This window comes from Equus caballus, chromosome 9 (assembly GCF_041296265.1).
Source record: "Equus caballus isolate H_3958 breed thoroughbred chromosome 9, TB-T2T, whole genome shotgun sequence".
Taxonomy (NCBI): Eukaryota; Metazoa; Chordata; class Mammalia; order Perissodactyla; family Equidae; genus Equus; species Equus caballus.
In genome coordinates, this window is record NC_091692.1 from 97,761,571 (window position 1) to 97,785,773 (window position 24,203).

General features: G+C 62.4%; 1 protein-coding gene across 28 annotated transcripts; it reads right to left on the minus strand.

Moving 5' to 3' along the window:
* Positions 1-201: 201 nt before the first annotated feature.
* On the minus strand, positions 202-23,774 carry SCRIB (scribble planar cell polarity protein). Of its 28 annotated transcripts, none has more exons than XM_023649135.2 (38): positions 23,330-23,774; positions 22,056-22,173; positions 21,865-21,943; positions 21,694-21,783; positions 21,535-21,591; positions 21,370-21,433; positions 21,204-21,278; positions 20,991-21,135; positions 20,410-20,528; positions 19,921-20,120; positions 19,666-19,832; positions 19,447-19,577; positions 19,228-19,353; positions 18,282-18,449; positions 17,328-17,726; positions 16,477-16,521; positions 15,839-15,928; positions 15,137-15,214; positions 13,925-14,248; positions 13,730-13,810; positions 13,391-13,645; positions 12,970-13,080; positions 12,578-12,871; positions 12,298-12,486; positions 5,217-5,327; positions 5,088-5,135; positions 4,809-4,883; positions 3,136-3,198; positions 2,499-2,579; positions 2,267-2,374; positions 2,019-2,178; positions 1,809-1,944; positions 1,520-1,705; positions 1,277-1,419; positions 1,163-1,200; positions 962-1,036; positions 658-709; positions 202-578 (listed from the first exon to the last, which is right to left on the minus strand). In XM_023649135.2, the coding sequence occupies exons 1-38, from the start codon at positions 23,486-23,488 to the stop codon at positions 433-435; spliced, it is 4,986 nt and encodes a 1,661-aa protein (XP_023504903.1). In that variant the 5' UTR covers positions 23,489-23,774; the 3' UTR covers positions 202-432. The 28 variants fall into 28 exon arrangements, with proteins under 28 accessions (XP_023504903.1, XP_014583669.2, XP_023504904.1 ...); XM_014728183.3 differs by having other exon boundaries at positions 16,477-16,539; XM_023649136.2 differs by lacking the exon at positions 16,477-16,521.
* Between the last annotated feature and the right edge of the window lie 429 nt (positions 23,775-24,203).

Sequence of the window (24,203 nt, forward strand, 5' to 3'; positions counted from 1 at the left end):
CTGCATCGCAAGTGTGGGCATCTGCGCGGGGAGAGGGCTGTGCATGTGTCCGTGTCCGGGCCAGGCGGGAGCCCCACCTGGAGGACACTCGTTTATGGGCACTTGGGGATGGCCCCTGCCCGGCAATAGGCAGCCCAACCAGTCCCCCCGAAGTGGAGGAGTGTATGGTGTGTGGTGGGGGACAGACAGAAAAACGGGAGGTAAAACGTAGTCAATTTTATTCTCCTTAAACCACAAAATAGAGTCTTTGGTTGTACAAACATCACTAGTTACAGTCTTGCCGAGAGGTCCCAGCTGGGGAGGGGCAGTTAGTCAGCGGCCAGAACTCCTGAGGGGTCTCTTTAAAACGCTAACACCCAGGTTAAAAGACTCGGGGCGAGGGTGGTGGCAGAGCTGGCAGGGCCCGCCCCGAGTCGGGGAGGCTCCGGCGCTCTAGGAGGGCACCGGGCCCAGGCCGCGGCGCCCTGGCCGCATGGGGCGGCGGCTGCTGCACAGTGTCACCTCCTCGGGGCCCAGAGCGCCTGGGGAGGGCCTGCCGAGAAGCACCCTGGCCACCTCTCCGTCCTCCTCCTGCAGACCTGGGGGGCAGAGGCAGGGGAGTGAGCTGGTGGGGGCCGGCACCCCGGCAGCACCCCCAGGACTGGCCTGCCAACTTACCGGGGCTGGGAGATGGTTCCAAGGACCTCAGCTCCTCAGCAAAATCTGGAGACTACAAGAGGGAGAAGAGCTGGTCAGGGCTCTGTGCCGGACTGGCCTGAACCTCCCACGTGAGCCAGGCAGGGTCCTCGAAGCCCTGGCTGAGGGATGGAGCGGGGCGGGGAGGCCTCGCCCCCAAGGAGCAGGCCAGGTGACAGACAGGGAAGGTGCCGGAGGAGGGGACAGGCTGGAGGACAGGCACAGGCGGAGAGGTGGCAGGAGCAGTGCAGGGCTGTCCTGCACAAGGGCCGGGCGGGCCCAGTACCTGCATGTCATAGACAGGTCGGGAAGAAGGCAGGGCTGCAAACACCCTGTAGTCAAACTTCCTCCCAGACAAGGCCTTGAGAGGACAGCGTGAGGGGAGAGAGGCAGAGAGCGAGAAGAGGGGTGAGGCGCGGGGTGCAGCCTGAGCCCGCCCCACGCCACGATGGGGAGCAGGGAAGGGCAACAGGTGCTGGCTCCTCACCAGGCGGCCGGGGGAGGTGCTGGTCTGGAGGCCAAGATCTGGGGGGACAAGGAGCGGGCGTTGGGAGAGGTGCACCGCAGGACGAGGCCCCCACCTCCCCCAGGACACACAGACCTTCCAAAGGGGTGGGTGATGGAGTGGGCGCAGGCGAGGGGGCTTCGGCCAGCCGCTCCAGGGGCCCACGCTTGCTCCGGCCCTCCTGGGACTTGCTGAGGACCATCTGTGCGCGGAGAGCATCCTGCTCCAGGGACTTCATCCTGCGGGGCAGGCGGAGGGAGGGCGGGGCTGGGCGGCCTGCTGGGCGCAGGGGGCAGCGTGCGTGGGGTGGGCCCGGATGGGTGGGCACCAGAACCTCACCTGGCCGCCCTCCACAGTGCACGCTTCTCGGCCTCCAGGGCGCGGCGCTCGGCTGGGGACAGCGCCCGCTCAGGCACGGGCAGCTCGGGGCTCTGCACGCGCAGCCGCTCCTGATGGCGCCGCTCAGCTTTGGCCGTCCGCACCGGGGCACTGCCTCCCAGGGGCGCAGAGGACACGGGGCCAAGCCTGGGACAGGGGACAGGACAGGAGGGCCAGGTGGGTGGGGTGCTGGCAGGAGGGGGTGCCTGGGGAGACGGGGGGGAGCCCGGCCGCACCCCGCACCCCTCACCCCGCGGCAGGGCCCGAGCCCGCCCAGGGCGGCTCCTCCTCCGGCTCCTCGTCGTCGGGGGCCTCCCCATCCAGGGTGAGCCCCGTGTCCGCAGCCTCCTGCAGCAGCTGTGCCCTCTTCTGCTGCAGCTTTCGGGCTGGGGGAGGGAAGGGAGGTCAGGCCCAGGCCCAGCCCGGCCCCCGCCCGCCCACCCCCTGCCTGGCAGCTCACCTTCCTCCTCCTGCATCTTCCTCAGGTCGTCAGCACCCACCAGGGACACGCGCTTGGGGGGGCCCTCGGCCTGGGGCACCCGCACCTCCAGCTCAAAGTACTTCTGCCGCTCACGGAAGGTCAGCTGCTCTGGGGAGGCGGCTGGCCCAGGTGCAGGGGGCTGGGGGGAGCGCGCCCTGAGACCTGGCCCCTCTGGGTGCGCACCCGCAGGCGCACATAGCAGAGCAGGGTGGGCACCCCCCGCATACCTGGGCAGGGCAGTCGTGGGCCGGGTGTGGGCCGGGCACGGCGGCGAAGGTCCTGTAGGCCTGCTTCACGCTGGGGGGCAGCTCGTCAGGAGAAGGAGGGGAGGGGGGCTGGCGGGCAGGGCGCGTGTGAGCTATGCGGGCACAGCTGTCCCGGCGGCAGCCACCATACACCCAGCCACCAGCTGTCCTCGAGTGCCTCAGATACCCACCCCCCACGGGGCAGGGCACTCACACAGTGGGGATCACCTCCCCTGGGGGCCGGGGAGCCCGTTGGCCAGGCCTGAGCCAGTGGCTGGATCACCCCGGGTTTTGTCTGCAGAGGGCAGGGGCAGGGTCCAGAGGGAAGGGTCAGTGGTTCAGGTAAGGGGATCGGGGGAAAGAGAGAGAGAAGGAGCGAAGATGGGTGGCCGGGATGGGTGCCCAGAGCGTGGGCCGACACTCACCCGTCTGCCCAGAAGGGGCAGGGGCTGGGAGCTGGGCACTGTGGGTGCCTACCCCCAGTGGCAGTGCAGCAAGTGGAGGTGCTCATGGCCTCACCCTCCCCATGCAGCGGAACCAGGGAACCTCGGCAGACAGGATGTGGGGGGCTGCGCTGAGCCGGCCCCAAGGGACTCGCAGACAAGAGATGGGCAGAGGTGAGGTGGCCCTGACCACCCAGCCTCGTCTGCCCAGGGGAACCACAAGGAGCTCCCCACCCCCACTGCCAGTCACCTCTGGCCAGAAAGGTGCCCACAGGCTGTGCCCTCACTGAGCAGTGGGTGGCAGCTGCGGGGAGGTGCTATTTCCTGGCACCAGCTCCCTGGAGGAGCGGACACTGCTCACTGGCACCCCTCTGCACTGTTCTCCACCCCCACCCAGTGGGCGCTCACCTGCTGGCGGCCAGGGGAGCGGGGAGCCTCGGCCATCTTCCCTCCAGTTGCCCCAGACGGTACCTGGAGGAGGGGCGTTGGGTAGGGTGAGGTCGGGCAGTGCTGGGGCCCCACAAGGAGGAGGAGGTGGGGGACGGGGTGCTTGCCTTGGCGGCACAGAGGCTGGTCCTCAGCTCCCCGACCTGACCACAGCCCAGGGGATGTCCCCAGATGGGCCTGGATGACTGCTCAGCCAGCAGGAAGGGGTTCTCCCCAAAAGGGCCGTGGCCTGGAGTCCACCAGGCTCTCCCCCGCCCCCCACAATGCTGGGAGGACAGGAGGGAGGCCTGGGGTGTGGGCCTGGCCTTCAGCCTGTGCTCTCCCCCCCAGCCTGGGCTGAGCAGCCAGGTGTCTGTCCATAGCAGTGGGCGGCTGCCGTGGGGGCAGTCTGGAGCTTAGAGGGAGAGATGGAGACAGACAGACAGACCAAGATGAGACAGGAGAGAGTGAGAGCTGGGCGGGGGGAGGCCCAGGGACAGAGACAGTGATGGGGAGTTCTCGGTGCTCTGAACTGATGCCCCCACCCACCGCCTGCTGCCAAGACGCCAGGGAGCAGCTGGGCGAGCAGACTTTCCCCAGAGCAGGGCTGGCTGAGCCACAGGCAGCCCCCGGCCACTCTCCCCATGCACCTCAAAGGTGCACGAACCAGGGGGGCCCCAACTCCTGCTAGCCACCCCACAGCTGTGCCCCTTTTTGGTCAGAGAACACTGGACCCGCACCCCTCCTGCAGGTTTCCTGCTCTCAACTGTTCATGGCCAACGGGGGTAGGGTCTACACCAAACCCCCCGAGTCGGCTCCCTCAGCCCCCACGCCCCTTCCGGCCCCTCACCGCCTCCTGCTCTTCCAAGGCCCTCACGCAGCACAACCTCCCCACTGCTTGGAAGTCTCAGCACCTCCTGGAGCCCAGCCCTCGGCCGCTCGCGTTCCTGCGGGGTCTCCTACTGGCAGCTGGCTGGGCTCACCCGCTGGGAGGGTTATTTATATCTCTTAGGGGAGGGATGACGACTGAGTGTCCATCCTGCCCAGTGTCCGCCCCCCAGCCCAGCTATCTGTATTGGGCCTCATGCCCCAACCCTGGTATCCCAGGCTCCTTGCAGCTGCTCCAGCCTGTCCGCCCAGGGCGGCTCGTGCCCAATCCCACCAGGAGCCCCTAATGGCCCTGGTGGCCTCCACCTGCCTCTGCCCCGGCCCCCAGCCCTCTGGGGCCATCTAGCTCCCTCTGCCTGCAGTGTGCTGGGCTTGGGCTCCCCCACACCCAGCCCGCTCAGTGAGTCCAAGGGCAAGGGATGGGAGGGGGCCGGGGCCAAGGGCCTTCACAGGAGCCAGCCAGCCCGCTTGCTCTGTGCCTCACGTCCTCTACCCCTGCCTCACGACGTGGGTTAAGGGGGACAATAGATATGCCAAGCTGGCAGATGGAGTTCCAGCTTGGGAACCCCTGGCCAGCCCACCCCTGCAGGCCCTGACTCAGCCTCCTCCAGTCCCCACCCTGACCCCTACCCCAGATGAGGACCCTCCACAGTGGGGCCCGCCCAGAAGCTCTGTCCTGTGGGGGTCTCAGGTGAAGGGAGGGAGCTAACGCAGGGATGGGACAGGTGGACAGAGGCCAGGCCAGGGTGCGACTCAGGGACACTGACCCTCTGCACACTGCCAGTGCCAGGCGTGGCAGCCAGCGTGCGGTAGTCCAGCTTCAGGCTCTCTGGGCTCCGACCCTGGGGAGTGGAGTAGACACAGTGCCACGAGATGTCTGTGACCAAGCATGCGGTGGGAGCCGCGAGGGGTGTGGAGTGGGTGGTGGGGTCTGGGATGTGGCCACCCTGCAGTGCCCCAGCAGGGAGGGGCAGCCAGAGCTCAGAGCCCCAGGCCCATGCAGAGAGAAGCCGGGCAAGCAGGACGGGGATGACCCAGACACTCACCATGGCCTCTGGCCCCCCCTGCAGGGTCTGTCCAGGCAGCTCCTTCTCCTGGGGGCAGAGCAGACAGTTCGGGGACTGCCAGCCGCACGCTCCCCGGCCCTGGGGCTGCCGGCCACAGGCAGTACTCACCTTGCCAGGGCCCTCGGGGCTCAGCTCCCGGTCGATAGAGGAGATGCTTTCCAGGCTGTTCCGGCGGCCGATGCCTGCCGCAAAAGGGTTGGCAATGATGCCCGGGGACACCTGAGGAAAGGAGTGGGCTAAGGTCCCACTCCAGGGGTAGGCTGGAACCCTGGCCCAGGATCTGCCAGCGACCACATGGCTGGTCACTCAGGACACTGCATCATCACCCTGAGACACGGGGTGGACGTGTGTCATGTCTACACATCGTGGGCACCGGAGAGTGTTCTGACGTGTGGCAGGATTCCGAGGTAGCGACGCTGGGCCAAGTTGCCTGTGGCGGGGGCAGGGCAGGCTGACTGTGTGCACCCACCAGGGGAGTAGAGAACTGATGACACAGGGTGGAGGGTGGGGGTGCTAGCAACGTGCTTGGTGCCAGGGGACGCTTGCAGACCACAGGCTGCCTCTGTGATCTGCAACGCAGGGGCCTGGCAAGGATTCCAAAACAAAGGGCACACTGCAAGAGAAAATTCAACTAGCTCCAATCCGACAAGAGCTAGATGGTCTCTGAGCCCGGAGATGGTGACTGGCAGGCAGGGTGGACAGGGGGACCAAGGCAGCCACGGCAGCACTGGGAGGGCAGAGCGCGTGGTCTGCTGTGAGATGCGCTTTGATCGCCAGCACTGAGGGTGAGCACAGGCGGCGGGACATGGGGATGGCTCACTTCCAACCCCCAAGAGACAAAAGGAGCTGCTTGGCCTTGACCAACAGCAGGAACCAGGCGAGGGGGCAGCACAGTGACAGGCCCAGAAGACGCCCTCGTGACCTAAGGGCGCTGGCAGTGTGGGCTCAACACCAACCCAGCTAGAGTTATCATTTCCAAAACCCAACTGAAATGATAAGTAAAGGGAAAGGCAGAAAAATAGGCCCAGAGAAAACAAGGAGAGGAAATGGTCACAGCAGAGGAGACGGAGCTCAAGGTCGAGAGCGCCAAGCAGGCAGGGGCCGCGGTGTCACGACAGAAGGCGCTGTCAGGAGGCGCCACAATGACCGCAAACCACAGTCACCACCCAGTGAGCAGCGAGGCAGGGAAGCGGCATGACTGGGAATCTGAGGGGTGGATAAAACACGGCTCTAACAGGAGACTGAAATATGACAGGCTTCTGACGAAGCTTGTCGACTTAACAAAAACGAAGGGGCCTACCTTCTCAACCTCAGGAAGGACCTAGTCAAAGCCACGGGGCAGGGGAGGGCGCCAGGGGCCACAGACGGGAGGATGGCCGCACGGGGAGGGGCTGGGTGGAAAGCACCGGCAGTGAGGATGCTGCCTCCTGGCCTCTCACGTCAGAGAAGCCATTTGGACCTGCAGGCGCTGCCCTGTGGCGCCGACCGGGACAGGTGATACTGGCACGATGTGAACCGGGGCTTTTCCAGTTACCAAGACAATCACAGACGTAGATGTGCACACATGCACGATCCCAGCCCCTGAGGGGTCTCAAGAACACGACACCCTGACGGCGACCAGCACACCCAGGCCCAGATCTTGGCTTCTAAACATCACCTTCCACTAAAAGGAGGCAGTGCTCCCTGGAGAGATGTGACTCCAGGGCTGAGCGGGACAGCATGCGATGAGCCCAGCACATTCTGTCGGGCCGAAGTCAGAGGAAGGGGGGTCGTGGTCAGAGCGGCCAGGGGAAGCCCCTTTCATCAGCCAGGCCTGGGGCAACTTGAGTGTCAAAATCAACAGCAAAGTGACAAAGTATCAGTTGTGAGACAAAATGAAGCCAGCGAGCTTCCAGTACCGAGCAAGTGGCCAAGCACGGAACATCAGAGCGCCCACCACGGCCCTAACATGAGCCACGGGTGAGATGCGACGAAGAATGGGACATCCATGCGCTCTAAGTGCCTCCCCACAGAACACCTGTTAATTTCAAAGAGGACAGAGGGGAAGCCTGGTGGCACCACCGTGGAGACCATCGATAGTGGGACAAACAGCCGTCCACTGTCCTAGCAGGAGGCCCAGAGAAGACAGTGTCACTTCTGTGATAATCCGCCAAAAATGCATCGACAGAAACATTCCATGGTGAGGGACGTTCTACACAACGATGGCCTGTGCTTGTCAGAAGTTCAAGGTCAGAGGCAGGGGACACTCAGGAGCCGTGACCACCGATGCCATGAGTCCCTCGGCCTGTGTCCTCTGCTGTAAGGGACGCGCTGGGACAGCACTGAGGTGTGCATGGGCCCGAGTCAGAGGTTTGGTGGACTGATCTTGCCACTCTTCTCCAAATTTACCATTATTTTATATTTGCTCATATTTTCCAAAAAGAAATAATGGCAGGATAAACCAAAATGAATACAAATGGTGGCCTGCAGGGGGCACAGAGATGGCAATCAGATTCTTCAAAAGGCCATGTGTGTGGTTTTGGCTTGGGGACCATGTAAAGGTTTACGTTAAGAAGAAATTGACTTTTTCAAGTCATCCCTAAAAACTAAAAACAAGTCTGCCTAACTGTATATCAAGTTGGCAGCATTACGATACAAAGAGTTATTTCAAGTGACTTAGAAACAGTACTGTGATTGTTCGTCCTGGTTGGATAAATCCTAAGGACACATGGAAATCAGAAATTGCTCTCAGTGGTCTTGTTATTAGTAATGACACTGGTATTGCATTTTAAAATTAAGTAATCATGGTAATGTCATTTGAAAACAATTTTCAGTATGAGAAAAAAAGACACAAATATAAAACAAGTTAGTAAAAATCCTGTAACCTTAAATATGAATTGAAAATAACAGAACAAACTCATGACGTTTCTCTTTCTAAAAATACCCGCTTCCTAGGCTCCGCCTGTTGCAGAGCCCAAAGCGAGGACAGCCCAGGGCCACAAGCACCCGCACCGGCCCGGTCAGGGGATCTATGCACCTCTCCCACTGGGAGGAGGCAGAGCAAGGATGCTATCAAATGACGGGTGTCACACTCAACGGACACAGGAACCACACTGCCCATCGAGGGGACAATGTGAGCACAAAATACAACGGGCTGGAACACATCAAGAACATACAGACCTCTGATTTCATAATAACACTAAAAACAAAAGCAGGAAAACACCTTGGCAGCCATCTTTGGAGATTTCCAAGGTACTAGCTTGTTATGCAAAAAAGTGGCAAACGAAAGGAAAGAATCAAGTATTTATCATACCTTTCCCATGTAAAATCTGATTTCAGGATAAAAAATAGCTGATACAGAAAATCTCTTCTTTATAGATAGATCTGTAGAAAAACTAAAAGAGCTATAGAAGGAATGACTGGAGTCCACTTCCTTAGAGGAGAAACCTAGGAAACATGGCAAAAGAAAGGTGGTCTTGATCAAAACCCAAAACCTGTTCTCTGAAAAGGCCGTTAGAACATACAAAGCTTCAGTGAGTGTGATCAGGAGGAAAAGGAGGCAGAAATCCAGCAGGGGACACAACCACAGCAGAGCAGAGCAGCAGGAGACAGGCTGCTCTCTGCCTGGCACCGAACGCACTGGGGACGAAGGGAGGGGTCTTCTGGAAACAGCTCCGGAGACCAGGCCCGCCCAGGGCTCGTGGTGCTGATGGAAAGGCGGGTCGTGCTGCGCTGTGTCCCCTACGTAATCCTCTCAATCATGCTGTGAAGCAGACACTGTTACTACTCCATTGCAGAGATGAAGAGATTGAGGCGCAGAGAAGTCAAGCATCTGCCCAAGGCCCCACGGCAAGCATGACCCTGCCACAGGTCTGAGGACTGAGCAGGGGCCCTAGATGCACAGGCGTGCACCAAGAACAGGTGAACTCCAACAACAGACCCGCCATGTACTGTTCAGAGCGCCGGGCCAGAGACAGCCTGTGCACAAGCTGACACCAGGACCGGTTTGCAGAATCAAAACACAGTCGGGGGGCTGGCCAGGTGGCTCAGCAGTTAAGTTCACACGTTCCACTTCTTGGCGGCCTGGGGTTCGCCAGTTTGGATCCCGGGTGCGCACATGGCACTGCTTGGCAAAAGCCATGCTGTGGTAGGCATGCCACGTACAAAATAGAGGAAGATGGGCATGGATGCCAGCTCAGGGCCAGTCTTCCTCAGCAAAAAGAGGGGGACTGGCAGTAGTTAGCTCAGGGCTAATCTTCCTCAAAACAAAACAAAAACAAAAAGACACACAGTCAGGGAGACAGCTGGCAAACCCTGACTCCTGCAGGGGTCAGACAGGTTAAGAAAGGTGAGGCAAGTGAGCCAAGGCGAAGAAAAATGGGGAGGGGGGTGAAGAATTATGAGCACCCTGTGCGTGCCCTGGAGGGTCAGGAACGCAGATGGCCCTGTGGGAAGGAGGGCCCAGCGGTACCAGGAATCCAGACACTGACGTGAAGACTCCTGATGTGTAAATGCTGCTCCTTTTTCTTTAAAGCACCAAGCCAGCTAGAGGGAACCTGTGGGCTGAGCCTCAAGGCCACTGCGCACAGGCGTGTAAAAACCAAGAAAAGGGCTTCAGAAAACTCAACACGCATCTCAGATAATTCTTACAGGTTATATCAGAGACAGCCCCCCAAATTTAAAAAATGTTATAAAAGGAACTACAGCAAACATTGAACTACAAGATGGAACAGTCCCTTAAAGTTGGCACAAGGCAAGGCCACGGCCGCCTCGACGCTTCCCACAGCACCAGGGGCCCAGAGGGGACCGGATGGCCCGGCCGGGAAGGGGAGACACGCAGCCATCACTCAGGCCTCAGGGCTTCCAGTGGAAGATTAAACAAAATGGTGATTAGGATCAATAAGGAAATGAGAGCAACCTATGAATGCGCTCAGAAAAACTCACCCACACAGTCACAGAACTCTAAAATCAAAGCCAATCCCGAGTCCTAACCAAGACTTAGGAACTCAGCAGGCTCATCAGGAAGATGAAACATGGAAATAAACCGACAATTTTCAAAAGAAGCAAAAAAAGTGGGTGACGACCATTAGGAATCCAAACATACATCAAGTGACAGCACGGAGGCCGAGCATCGCCCAGGAAGGGGCTGGAGCTCACGGGCCCACAGCCAGAGCACGCCAGGACACGCCGCGACACCGAGGAACCTGGGGCTGACCCACAAGGAAGTCAGGCTTCCCCAATCCGCGGGGACGTGACCGACGGCTCAGGACACATTTTGGGACAGCAGATAGACTCCCTCAAAGAACAAGACCACGTGGACTACAGAGCTACATGTTCTGTAAAACTTAGAGAAGTTCCAGAAGAAAATGTACGACAACGTTTGGACAATTTTGCAACAGGAAAGGTTTTCCTAAGCAAAAACCAAAATCCAGAAATCATAAAGAAAAGATTAGAAGATTTAACTCACAAAAAATTTTGAGTTCTGTAACCCCAAAGACGCCATCCTTTTTTATTTGCAGAGGAAGATTTGCCCTAAGCTAACATCTGTTGCCAATCCTTTTCCTTTTTTCCCCCTAAAGCTCCAACACACAGTTGTGCACAGCCTTGAGCTCCCCTGGCTCCCCAAAGAGAGCTGCCGCCACAGCTCGACCCCTGACAGACGGGGTGTGTGGTTCCACGTCCGGGGACAGAACCCAGGCCACTGAAGCGGAGTGCATCAGACTTTAACCGCTAGGCCGTAGGGCTGGCTCAAGACACCATTCTTAAAGAGTTAAAGTGACAAAAACATCTACAACCTAGGTGACAAAGACGACACTGACAACGTGAAAGAGCAGTATAAGTTCGTGACCAAGAACAAACTCCCAGAGGAGAAGGCCCCGGAGTAGAGGGTGCGACCCGCTGGAGCTGGAGGTGGTGGGGGACAGACGGAGGGGGACGGACAGACAGACCAGGCTGTCGGCTTTGGCCCAGCACCAAAACCTCAGGCCTCTTTCCTGCAGAAACTCCCCCAAAAGCACAAAGATGGGCTCCCAAGTTCGCTGGGAGCACTGGGGAGCTGCACAGACACAGCAACACGGGGAGGGAGCACCGGGCGCAGCACGTGCGGGCAGCCAGAACTACGGCCCAGACAGCAAGGCCAGGTGCGCGCAACGCCCCCCGTAGACTCAGGGCCACGCCAGCCCCCACTCTTGCAGATGTCCGAACCCTTCACCGTGAAACTGTACTTATTTTCTCTCTTTGAATAAAGAGATTTAAGATAAGTAAATGTCCCAGGCTTCAGTCCTAAGAGAAATGACGCCTCAGAAACCACCAGCTCCTGCGGGGACTAAGGGAGACAGCACGAGGCCGGCCCCAGAGCCCATGGAGCGGGGCCTGCAGCCAGCGTCCAGCCTGGAGCAAAGAACACAAACGCCAACTCCTTTCTCATTAAGGAGACAACACACAGAATGAGGGACGACCCCTTGCTGGCAGTGCAGGGACAGGGGGCAGTAAGTCACTGTCCCTACGGCGGTGCCAGCAAGGAGCCCTTAGAGGCTCACGTGGGCTGCCGGTGGACGCAGCCACGTCAGCTGCTGCCAAGGGGCCCAGGGATGGCAGTGGAGGAGACAGAAGAGGGTGACACAGCCGAGGCTCAGAAGCCAGGTCTGTCCAGGGGACGGGCAGGGCCAGGTGCCAGGCATCTTGAGCCCAGTCCTGGTCCTGGCAGCTGACACTTCTCCTGGGGAGCTGGGAGAGAAGAGAGCTGGGTCCTCCCACGTGCCCCACCGTGGTTTCTGCTCTGGGATGGAAGGTCTTGAGAAGCAAGCTCTGTCTCCGTCTCAGAACAGAGCTTGGGCAAGCGAGGTGGGGTCCCTCTGCGCATCTGTAGGCACAGTCCTGAGGGGCCCCAGCCTGGCTCTGAGCCATCCTGTCCTGGTCTAATGGCCACACCCTGGAAGTACTGCCCTCCTCCAGGACCTGACCATGCCATCCTCACGTACCCTGTCCTATCGGAAGCAGAGCCTCCACACACCATGAGGAGGCCGCTGAGGCCATAGCTCCCACCTGTGGCTAATGCTTGGTGGCTGAGCACTTCCCAGCCTTGGAGGCAGAAAGGATTGGCTGTCCTAGCCTGCACAAAATCAGGTCATCATAGACACCACCAGGCCGTGCTGGGAGCAGGACCAGGTCCCTGTGGCAGAGCACTGACCTCAGGTCGGGGGGCACTGACCTCAGGGGGCATGTTGGTGCTGGTGTCGAAGCCATCACAGACAAGCACGGTGAGGGTGTCGCCCACATTGCGCAGCAGCTGCACAGCCTCGCCGTGAGTCAGGCCCAGCAGGCTCTGCTGGTTCACCTCCAGCAGCCGCAGCCCCACTCGCAGCCGGCCATCGCGCCCTGCTGCTCCCATGGGGCTCACCTGCAGGGAGACCCAGGCCCCACAGCTCAGCACGGGCCTCGCCCCGGGCCCCTCTTCTCTGGCCCAAGGGCCCAGTAGGGCGGGGCCTCACCTTGGAGATAAAGATGCCCTCATCCGTGGGATCGCAGGGGTTCCCAGCGTGGCCCTTGGCACCCCCACGGATGCTGATCCCCAGCTTCTCCCCAGGGGCCTTCTGGATACAGAGTTCTCGCATGCCTGGGGGCGGCGGGTCCCTCCGCACAAGTAGGACCAGCTCCAGGCAAGGCCGGAGGAGGGCACTGACCGCTTCCTGGTGTGTGGCCTCCCGCACGTCCTGCCCGTTCACCGCCAGGATGCGGTCACCAACCCGCAGGCCACTGCGTGCAGCCAGGCCCCGGGGGAGCACCTGTTGGGGGAAGGTGGTTTCCAGTGGGCTGGGGGCCTCGCTGCCCTGTGCCCTGGCCGTGCTCCCTCATATAGAGACGCATATGGCACCCACTCTACCTTGGAGATGAACACGCCAGGCTCCTGGACACCAAACGGGTGGCTGGAGTGGTCAGAGCCTCCGACGATGCTAAGCCCCAGTGGGCCTCCAGCTCTTGGCAAGCAGATCTCCTGGGGACACAAAGGGACAGCTAGAACGGGCTTGTCAGAGCAGCAGAGGGTGCTTCTCCAGCCCAGAGAGTGTGTGGGTCCAGGCAAGCTACAGCCAGGTCATCAGGAATGGGGGCGTTGTCCCTGCCAGTCACTGCAGGGAGAGAACATCAGGGGGCACAGGGAACCGCAGCAGGAAGAGACCAACCACATAACAGAGGCCCAGCGTCCTGGGACCTACCCACCCAGGGGAACCAGCATCCCACACCTACAGCTGTGTGAACGTGGAGAAAGGGGCGGGGGGAGGGCAGGGAGAGAGCTAGGGTCTCACCTCCACTGGGTATGGCCCCTCCAGAGCAGCGGTCAGTAGGCTGGGGGCCAGCCTCAGTGGCCCGGGCTCCCCAGGGGTGGCAGTGACCACTGTGGTGGTGGCAGCAATGGGGGGTGGGGGGGAGTGTGGTGGGGGACTGGGGGGAAGGGGCCCTCCAGCCTCCCGCTCCAACAGCAGGGCAATGGTTGGGGAGGCGGCGGTCAGCAGGGAGACGGCGTGGTCGTGTCTGGCCTCAGTCATGTCCACCCCATTGATCTACAAAAGTGTAAGCAGTCAGTGAACCCTGCGGGGCAAGCACAATGAACGGGAAGCTGGGGCAGCCTCTCTACCTCCACTCACCGAGAGGACACGGTCGCCGACTTGCAGGGTGCCTGCCCGGTGGGCAGCACCACCCTCAGCGATGCGGGAGATGAAGATGCCCTACAAGGCAGAGGGGAGGAGAGCCAGGCGATGCCAAGAGGTGTGTTACTGCGGCTGGTCCTGATTCCACTCTGACACAAAGCACCCCCTCCCTGCCTGCCATGCCTGCCTCACCGTGTCTCCAGCCCGGTAGGGTGTGGAGCCTTTCCCGCCTGCGATGCTGAAGCCCAGCCCCTTCTCGCTGCGCACGAGGCAGGCCACGTGGCGCTGGCGGAGGGGCCCAGGGCTCTCGGGCTGGAGCAGGGGCAGGCGCAGGCCACCTCCCCGCCACTCCCGGGGGCTGTAGTCGTCCTCAGGCCGCAGAGGTGTGACAGTGACCGCATTCTCAGGCTCCACCATGCGCTCTCGCCACAGCCTCATCTGCACAGTGGCCCCCGCCCCCCGCAGCGCCTCCACAGCCTGGTGGTGCTCGGCGCTCTGCAAGGCCACGCCATTCACCTGCAGACCATGGCACTCGTCAAGGCAGGCCACGGCCATATGAAGGCTCCACGCACACCCCCCTCCACGGATGGAGAGACAGAGCAGGGGACAGGCCACAGGGTTCCTGGGGGACTGCTGCCCATCCCCCCAAATCTCTGCAACCCCAGATTCAGGACGTGAGTTGGTCAAGGGGCAGGCAGACGCTCTTCCTGCTGGTTTACGCCTGTGTCCCCAGTCCTGGAGACTCCCTGCCCCTCCTCTCAGCAGTCCCACCACCCAGGATGCCTGGGTTATCAAGTTACTAGCCCCGCACCTCCACCCCCGATGGGGTGAGGCTCTCCCCTCCTCAGCCCTCCCAGCCACCCAGCACACAGCAGTTCCTCTGTTGACCTTGGGGACACAATCAGCCCTGCCTGGCCCTGCAGCTACCTGTCCACTGCCCCTGCCTGGCCCTTCAGGAAGGGGGCACTGCCCTCAGACCCAGCTGTGGGGGCAGCTGTGAGCACACGGCCTCCTGCAAGCTCCCTGACACAGCTGCAGGGCTGGGCTCAGGCAGGTGCTCAGACAGGGCCTCCAGGACAAGATCAAACCCCCATCCAGACCCACCGGAAGTCTGACCACCTTCGGGGCTGGCCCCTCCTTAAGAGACCTCTGCCACTGGCACAACAGCACCCCATCTCTCTGGGCCACGTGCCCAGATGGGGGTCTGCCTCAGGGAGCTGGGCCTCCTGAACCTCTGGCTTATGGATAAGCTCCATACCTTGCCTGGGGTCCCATGCTCAGGTCTCTCAGGGGAGAGGGGCCAGAGACCCCAACTTCCACAGGGGAGGCAGACAAGCACCTGACAGCTGGGGCTGTGTGGACCCCCACAGACAGTGGCCCACTCAGACAGTAGCCAGGACTCACCTCGAGGAGCTTGTCGCCCACGCGGACTCCTGCCCGGGCTGCGGGGCCCTCCTCGGACACCCGCGAGATGAATATGCCCTAAAGGACACGTAGGAGCTGAGCCCGAGAGCACTGCAGAGGCCGCGGAGACGGCCTCCATCCTGCCCGTTCTCGGGGAGGGGCCCTCAGTGGCTGTGCAACAGCCAGAAGCCCCCAGCCGAGGGAGACTGCTCCCAACCGAGGCTGCAAAGATGCCCAAAGGTGTGGGGAGAGAAGGAGCGGGCCCGGGGCGGTCAGGGGCTGGGCTCGGACTGTGGGGGGTCCCCACACCAGGGAGCTAGAAGGCACAGGTTGCCCTCCAGAAAAGGTTTTCAATCCCAAACACAACATACAGGCAACTAGAAAAGGAGACGTGTGATCACAAAGGTGACTGGGCATGGACACGTTCACTAAGTCGTTCTTAAACCCTCGAAGCCTGCACAGGTTCAGTCAGTCAGCGTCGCACGCAGGGCTGGACCCAGCACCCAAGAGCATGTGCTCTCCTGGGGGCAGCAAGCCCAAGTGCGAGCAGAGCACCCAGAAGAAAGCGAGCTGGGAAGTCCAGGGGTGCCGCCCGACAGCCCACAGAACCACAAAAATGTTCACAGAAGACAAAGGTGTGTGGAGCGGAGACCTGGCCGAGATGGCCGGCCAAAGGGGCGGGCACAGTGGGCAGCTCCTCACCTCATCGTCCCCCTTGTAGGGGGTGGAGCCCTTGCCGCCTGCAATGCTGATGCCCAGGCCCCCTGTCTGCCGCACGATGGTGAGCGTCAGCTGGAAACAGAACAGACAAGGTGTCTAGGGAGGGCCGTGAGGGGTGGGGGCTGCCTGTGGGGGCAGCAGGGGACGGGGAGGGCCCAGTCCTCTCCAGTGACCGCCTCTGCCAGGGCTGGCGCAGATACGACAGGAGGTGGGCAGGGTGGGTGTTGCAGGGCAGAATGTGGTGGCTGGGCTCGTGGGAGCTCAGCCTGGAGGGGTGCCCGCCTATGGGTGTCGAGGCCCAAGGCCTGACCACCGCTCTGTGGATGAGGCTGCCTCAAAACTCGGGGCCACCATGGTGGGAAGGCGGGAAACGCCCCAGTACCCATGCCCAGACAAGCAGTCCCTGCCCAGAGGCCAGCCCTGTGACCCTGTCCATCTGTGCCAGAGGATCAGCAGGCCTCACAAGGACGTGTCGGCCCTAAACCCCCAACTCTACAGCGGCGGGTGGGAGCTCCCGCAGGAGGGGATCTGCGCAGGAGGGGGAAGGAGACACGAGAGCCCGCAGCCCAGGAAGCGAGGAGAGCAGCAGCCTGGGGCACAGAGCGGCGAGCGGTACAGACCTCTTCCTCCTCAATGCGAGCGGGCTCTATCAGCAGGTTATTGGCCTGGTCAAACGACACCCCCTGTTAGGACAGGACCAGCGAGGGCATGCAGGTGAGCCGCCGCCCGGCCCCGCCACCGCCTCGCCTGGCCCCACCATGAGCAGAAAGGAGAGAAAAGACCACACCAAGCTCCCGCAGCCTGAGCACCAGCCCCTCCCCGCCTGAGCCTGGCGCTGCCCCCGGCACAGGGTCCCGCCGGTCTGGACATATGGCTGTTGCTGCTGATCTCCAAACAGGGCAGGCTTAGCTGGTCAGGGGTGAGCCCCACAGCAAGCTGAGCCCAGGCCTGACTGTCCCATGTTCAACCATCCACGCCCCCTTGACTGTCACGATGTCACGCAGGAACTCGGTGCACACCCACCAAAGTGCTGCCACGCACAGGGGTGCTGTGGGGGTGGGGTGTCCCCAGGAAGCAGGCAGGACCCTGTGTGGGGCCCATGAAAACCACCTGAGGGTCAGAGAAAGGGTGAGGGCCCCGTGGTTGGTCTGAGGCCCAGCCCTCAGGAGGGCCCGAGAAGGCAGAAGAGCCTGGGCAGCAACGGGTGGCTGCCAGACCCCCAGGATGGAGCTGCAAGGCCAGCAAGGGCCTCTGGGCCCAAGTCAGTGCCCAGCCCAGGGGGGGATCCTGCAGCCAGTGGCCCTGGGGGATGGGCCCCTCCCTTGCCAGCTAGTGTCAGGACAAAGGCCCCAAACGGCCATAAGCGTTGCCTGAGATCAATGCCAGCCAGAACCTAGAGACGAGGTAACGAGCAGTGCCGACACCACCTGGGGGCCGGGACAGCTGGGTGAGTGCGTGGGGCGAGACCCACCTTAACGGACGGCACGGATGCCACAGCCTCTTCTTTTTCTTCCTCGGCCTCGGCTGCTACCGCTACCACCTCCTCCTCCTCCTCCTCCTCCTCCTCGGCCTCCTCCTCCTCGGCCTCCTCCACCTCTGCCCGAGGAGCCCAGGGCAAGTGGGGGCCGTTGTGCCAGCCCCCAGGCCCCACCACTTCACTGTCCGGCTGCGTCCCCTGCAGCAGGGCCACGACGGCCTCGGGCTGGGGCAGCTTGGAGATCTTGAAGTGCTTTTTGTAGTGAGGTGTGTCCTTTCGGATGAGCCGCTGTCTCCCACCAGGCAGAGACCAGGGGGCCTCCAACTGCCCTTCCTCACTCTCGCCGTCTTCCCCTGGCAGCAACAGCGTGTCCTCTGCAAAGCGCACTGTGGGCTGTGCAGAGCTGAGCGTGAGGGCGGTGGCCTGGCCCACCCGCTCCCCACCCCTGAAGGGCCCAGGGAAGCCCTGCTGAGCAGCTGGAAGCAGATGGGGTCTCCAAGAGGCTCCCTGCCACATGAAGAACAAGGATGGGGGCTGCCCGGTGGGGGTAGGAAATGGCTCAGCTCCAAGAAGGCCAAGGAGCCAGGACACTCCTCCTGCCCCACACAAGGGGCTCTGAGCACCTGATGCTTGTCAGCACTGTCAAGGCCAGGAAAAGGGGCTCCTGGGGGTCAGGGGACAGTCTGCAGGGGAACGTGTGGTGATGATGGACGTGGGAGAGCAGGAACGATGCTGAACCCGGATGCTGCGGGGGAGACCCTCACCCCTCATCCCTGCCTGAGGCAGCATAGCCCCTACTGAGCTCTGCAGAGGCAAGAGGCCACTTGTGTGGCCCACCTGCACCCTGACTGCTCCTGACCACATCCCTCCCTGGGAGGAGAAAGGGGCGAGGGGCAAGGAGTGGCCCCCACCCTTGGGCAAGTGAGTGGCCTCTGACACCAGCCTCACCTCCTCATAGGCCTCCTCTGCAGCTTCCTCCTGGGCAGCTGACACGGCTTCCTGCTGGCTCAGGCCCTCTGCCTCAGCCAGCGGGCCCTCCGGCTCGCCCTGGGAGGCCGTGCTGGTGGACAGGTGTGAATCCTCGCTCAGGCCAGACATGGCACTCAGCCTCTTCTCCTGTGGCAGGTCACACAGTGGATCAGGCAGCAAGAACCACACTCTGTCCCAGGCCCCAGGGAAACCATGCTACCACCAAGGCAAACCTCAAGCATGCAAAGCCATGCCTTAGGTGTGGCTCAGCCCCTCAACAGTCTTTCCAAAAAACCAGAAGAGAGGGACTGAACGAGTCCCAGGAAGACGCCAGCCCGAGAAAGGACAGGTGCCTAAATGTGAGCCCAGCTCCCCAAGAGAGCCATGTCAGCTCCACGGTGCAGGTGGCCAGACACCACAAACACAGCCCCTGCTCTATGCCCCCTGGGCACCAGAGATGCCCTGCTGTGCCCCAGAGGCCCCGAAGCTTCCCCTAGCCTTGCTGCCAGCAGCTTTCAACTAGCAGAGTTGGGCCTGCCCAGCTACAGTCCCAGCCCTCTTCATGGAAGCTGGTAACACCTGTGTCAGCTGTGTGGGCCCCTGAGGGAGACACCAGCCCACAGGCCGAGATCTCCATCTCACGTCACCAAGGGCACAGCTGCCTCTGGCTCCTCCTGCACTCCTGCCCCACTTGTCTACACCACACGTCCCCCCGAATCCGTCCCAGCACCCCTTGCCCAGCACGGCCCTGGTCTGCAGGAAGGCCCTGGGCCTCTCTGCCCTCTCACCAGGCTCCTCTCTTCCCTCATGCCCACCCCAGACCCTCAGAACCCTAGACCGAGGATGAACGAGATGCCCAGGACTCCCAGGAGGAGAAGCCCTCCGCGGTGGCAACCCCCTGCACCCCACGAATCCCCACAGGCACCTCTTCTGAGGACAAGGGTGGTCCCGGATCTGGCCCACAGGAGCACGCTTCACTCCGACGCTCTTCAACACCCTTCTTCATCACCTTGAGCTCGCTGGGGTGAGGCGTGGCCCGACGCTGCAGGCCCTGCAGTGGACACAGGGATGAGGGGTGGGCAGGGCAGGGATCAGATGGGGGTGGGGAGATGGTGGCCTGCCCACAGACCCCACCCCCCCATACCCGCTTCTCAGCAGCAGCCTCCTCAGCATCCTCGTCGCCCGAAGGGGCCTCCAAAAATTGGATGACGCTGACACGGCTGAGTGGGGCATCACTCCAGCTCTCCGAAGGGCTGCTTCGCTGCCCCAGATCCTCTGCGGGAAGCAAGTGTCAGGGGGACCCCAGCCTTGCCTGAGATCACATCCACCCCTGGGTCATGGCTGCCAGCAGGCAGCGACCTACCGAGGCTGGGTGGGGGCTGCTGCGGCAGGAGGTAGCAGGTGAGCACCTTCTCGCCGGTCTGGGCGTCGTCCTCAGTCTGGAACCGCAGCATAGGCTGGGCCTGGTTCTCAGCCAGCCACAGGGCCTTCAGGTTGAGGTGGGTGAGTGCGAACGGCAGACTCTGCAGCCTGGGGGCCGGCGGGCATGGTCAGCTCAGCGGGGGCCGGCGGGCATGGTCAGCTCGACGGGGGTCAGGCAGGGCAGGCGGGCACTCACCGGTTCCCGGCCACGTCTAGCACGTGCAGCTCGGCCGTGTGGGCAAGCTCGGGCGGCAGGACAGCCAGGCGGTTGTCCCTCAAGGAGAGGACACTGAGCGCCACGCAGCCTCCGATCTCGGGTGGCAGCACCTCCAGGTGGTTCCGGTCCACGTTGAGGTTGGTCAGCTTGGTCAGTTTCCCCAGGGAGTGCGGCAGGGCCTGGCCAACAAAAGGGTGGGTCAGAGATGGGCATAAGCTCACTAGGGGTTTGGAGAATGCAAATAAAAATGCCAGGTCCAGTCTCTACTTCCTGCTCTGACCCCTCCTCCCCCTCCCCCACCGTGTCCTGCCACTGGCCTCCTGTCTAAGAACACGTCTAGCTACCGACACACACTGGCACCCTCACCCTCGCTATGCACGCCTCGAGGTGCCCCCATCCTCTCTGCCTCCCACGCTGACTCTGAAACCAAGCCCTGCCAGGCCTGGGCGCCCCCAGGCTGCGCCCTACCGTCAGCAGGTTCTCCGTAAGGATCAGTTCAGACAGGTTCTCGCAGTCCCCAATGGCCTCGGTCACCTCGCACAAGCGGTTCTGGTCCACCTTCAGGATGGACAGCTGCTTCAGCTGACCTGTTGTTCGGGAAACGTGGCGACAGGGCTGAGTGGGACAGAGGGTGGGGCCAGCCTGCCCTCACCTGCTTCTCGCAGCCCTGGAGAATGAGCGGGCGCTGAGCATTCCGGCCCGGGCCCAGACCCAGACCTGCACGCCCTCCTCCTACCTGTCCTGCTGCAACCCTGACTGGCCGTGTCCACCTGCTCCAGGCGTCCTCCGTGCTCCCAGTTCTGGGGATGAGCTGCCAGCCCCCACAAGCTCTGCTCGCCTACCCTGGCAACCTCACCATCCTCACTCTGCCAAGAGCTGCCTCGGCTCCTCAAGCGCAGCAGTCACTTCACCCCAGACCTCAGCCTGATCTCCCCTTCCTCGAGGACGTCTCCCAGAACTTGGGGGGGGCCAAGTGCTCGCCCCAAGAGCCTCCTCTAGGCCTGGGTTCACCACCAGCCGCCCCTCCTGGGGCCCAGGCCAGCACTGACCAATGCCGTCAGGAAGCCGTTGCAGCAAGTTCTGGGAGAGCAGCAGGTCAGTGAGCAGCACCAGCCCGCCGAGCTCCGCAGGCAGCTCCTCCAGCCGATTCTCCGACACATCCAGGCACACCAGGCGGCGCAAGTTCCCCAGCTCCTGAGGGTGGATGCAGACAGTCAGAAAACGGAGCAGCACAAGGCAGGGGCAGCCACACCCTCACTTACCGGGGGCAGTGCTGACAGCTGGTTCCGGTCCAGCCACAGCTCTCGCAGGTTAGGCAGAGCCCCCAGGGTGTCAGGCTGCAAGAACAGACAGACAGCGTGACAGTAGAGGCCAAGGCTCACCCGCCTGGCCTGGCCCCGCCCCATGAAGGCCCCACCCTCTCCGCACCAACACTTCCAGATCATTGCCTCCCAGATCCAGCTGTTCCAGCTTGACCAGAAAGGACAGGGACCTGTAGAGGAAACAAAGCAAGTTCCATCTTGACCGCATGGCCCACAGCACCCAGGGCTGCAGCCCGAGCCAGAAGCTGGTGGGGGGCCTGAGCCCACTCACGCAGGCAGGGACTTGAGCAGGTTCTCCCGCAGCTCCAAGGTCACCAGGTTGGCGAGACTGAAAGAGAGACAGGGCGGGGCGTGAGGGAGGCAGGGATGGCACAGCAGAAAAAGGTGCAGGAGCAGGGCTGAACCATACCCCTCCCACAGGGGCACTCACTTGCCCACGTCCCCGGGCAGCGACTGCAGGGAGACATCATTCAGGGCCAGGTGAGCCAGGCTGCGCAGCTGAGTGAAGCCTTCAGGGAGCCTATGTCAGAGGGAGGGGGACCTCAGACACCCAGGCTGGGGCTGCGGGACCTCCCACATCCTACTACCACGCCCCACCCACCTGGACAAGGGGTTCCCACTGAAGTCCGCGATCTCCAAGGCCTTGCAGAACTTGATGCTCTCAGGGATCTCAGGGATGTCTGTGACAGGAGAGGACACGGTCACTACGGATAAACCCCTACAGTCTCCTGGAGCTCAGAGCTCTTCCTTCCACCCCCAGGCTGTACTCCAGACCCGTCCCGGGCCCCGCACCGTTCCTGGACACGTCCAGCTCCACCAGCTGCATGAAGTTGGCCACCTCAGGGGGCAACCGCTGGATCTCGTTGTCACTCAGGCCCAGCTTGCGCAGGTTCAGCAGCCGAAAAAAAGGCTGTGGGCAGAGAAGGGGTCAGGGGATGTGCCCTGTAGCAGAACGTCCCTCTACAACAGACATGAGTTCACAGATCATGGTTTCTCTGGGTCTCCGGCTGCCAGGTCACACAGGAACCCGAGGTCCTGCCACATCATCCCAGCCCGCAACAAGAAAAGCAAGGAACAAAAAACATGTGCGCACTTTGCTATGCTTTTAACTCCCTAGACTCAAAACGTGGTCCTTTCACATCACCTCAGGTGTGTTACCTACCACCATCTTGCAATGTCACCGGCCTTCTGTGTTCAAATCGTAGCTCAGAAGTTATCTCCTTCTGACTGGATCAGTCCCTGTTCCCTGCCCTGTGTGTCCCTCAGGACCCCACCCACCAGGCAGGCGGGCCTTTGGGGGCCCGCAGTGATTTCTGCTACTGCACTCCCAGCAACTGGTCCAGGCCCGGGCTGTGGCAACAACCTGGCAGTCACCAAAACAAGTAACGAAAACAGTGGAGCACCACAAATGCCACAGTCGCATGTGGGGCTGCATGCAGGGGCTGCGGGAAACGTGGGACCTAGAAACGGAGGGACAGCCCTCACGTCCAAGCCCAGAGCAGAGCCACACCCTCTGTGGACTGCATCCCCCAGGCACTAAGCCACTTAGCACCCCGTCTCCAGAGAGGAAATCCTTTTGTGACTTGCTTCCTTTGACCTCCTCTTCACAGCAGCCTTACCAGAATGAGCACTAGCTAACCAGAAGGCACAGCAACAGTAAGAAGCAAAGGGAATGCAGACCTGTCAGAAATAAGCACCTTAAGAGGGCTGCCCCCCAGCGCCCAGGAAGAGGAGGAGAGTAGTCCTGGCAGAAGGCTGGGCTCCCACCGCCAGAGCAGCCCGAGAAGTTAGCATCCGTGGGCTAGACCAGGTTCACCCCGACCCCATTCAGCTCCCCCACCGCAGCTCCTTCCCTAGGATCAGTGACCATCCCAGCCCCTGATGACCGTTGCCACCTGGTGCCAGCGCCTGCGGTGGGTGAGGAGGGTGGGGCTGGCCGGGGTGGAGCTCTGGCCAGTAAGAACCAGCAGGGTAGGCTGGAGCGCCTGCTGAGGGCTCGGATGAGCAGGGACCGGCCCGACCCCGAGCCGGCGCCCAGGCCGGGCGACAGTGCCGCGGCCGCTCACCTTGGGCAACTCGCGCAGCTGGTTCGCGTCGAGAAGCAGCTCCTCCAGGCTGCGGCTGTAGCGATAGATCTCCTCGGGCACGGCCTGCAGCGAACAGTGCCGCTTGTCCACCGACTCCACGTGCCGGTTGCAGCGCCACAGCGGGATGCACTTGAGCATGGTGCGGGCGGGCGCGCGGCGGGCGCGGGCGGGCGGGCTGGGCGGGGGCGGGGCTCGGCCCGCATGAGCGCCGGGCAGCCGGCGGGACGGGGGAGGGGCGGCACGCTCGGAACGCTCGGACCGCGGCGGCCTGGGCGGGGGGGCGCGGCCCGGCGGCGCTCAGATCCTCGGAAGGCGGCGGATGCGGCGGCGGTCCCGCATCGCGCCCGGCCCGCTCGGCTCGGCCCGTCCGCTCGTCCGCCGCTGCGCCGCAGCCGGAACCACCACCGCCGCTGCCCGCCGGACTGCCCCGCCGACAACCGCCGGCCGCCGCGCAGCCCGCCGGGAAGCCGAGGCCCGCCCTCGCCGCCCGAACTGCAACCCCCACAAGGCTCCGCGGCGCCACGGCCTCCGAGGACCCGTAGCAGTCCCGCGCACAGACTGCCGGGAAGCTCGTCTCCCGCCCCCGCGGAGCGAAGCATGCTGGGAGCTGGAGTCCGCACGCCGGCCAACGCTTCCCTCCGCCTGCCCCCACCCGGGATTGGCCCCGCGGCCTCTCCCGCTGGGACGTGGGCTCCCCGAAGGGAGGGCACCGGGCGGAGCCGTCGCTCCATTTGCCTGGCCGACTTAACGTGTCTGGGACTGGAGGGGCTCTGGGCCAGGCCCCTCCCAGCACTACCTGTGCTCGGGGCAGTGGGGAACCCTCACACACCACCGCCACCCACACCGGTCGGGC

Bases quoted from the DNA above. Each gene is read 5' to 3' on its own strand.
- SCRIB (XM_014728183.3), bottom strand. From the start codon at position 23,488: ATGCTCAAGTGCATCCCGCTGTGGCGCTGCAACCGGCACGTGGAGTCG. The intron at 21,592-21,693 runs GTGAGTGCCCCT...TCTCTCTTTCAG, and splicing joins CTGCCCGGGGACGTGGGCAA to TCTCGCCAACCTGGTGACCT. The intron at 3,199-4,808 runs GTCAGTGTCCCT...CCCCTCCTCCAG, and splicing joins GCACTGGCAGTGTGCAGAGG to GTACCGTCTGGGGCAACTGG.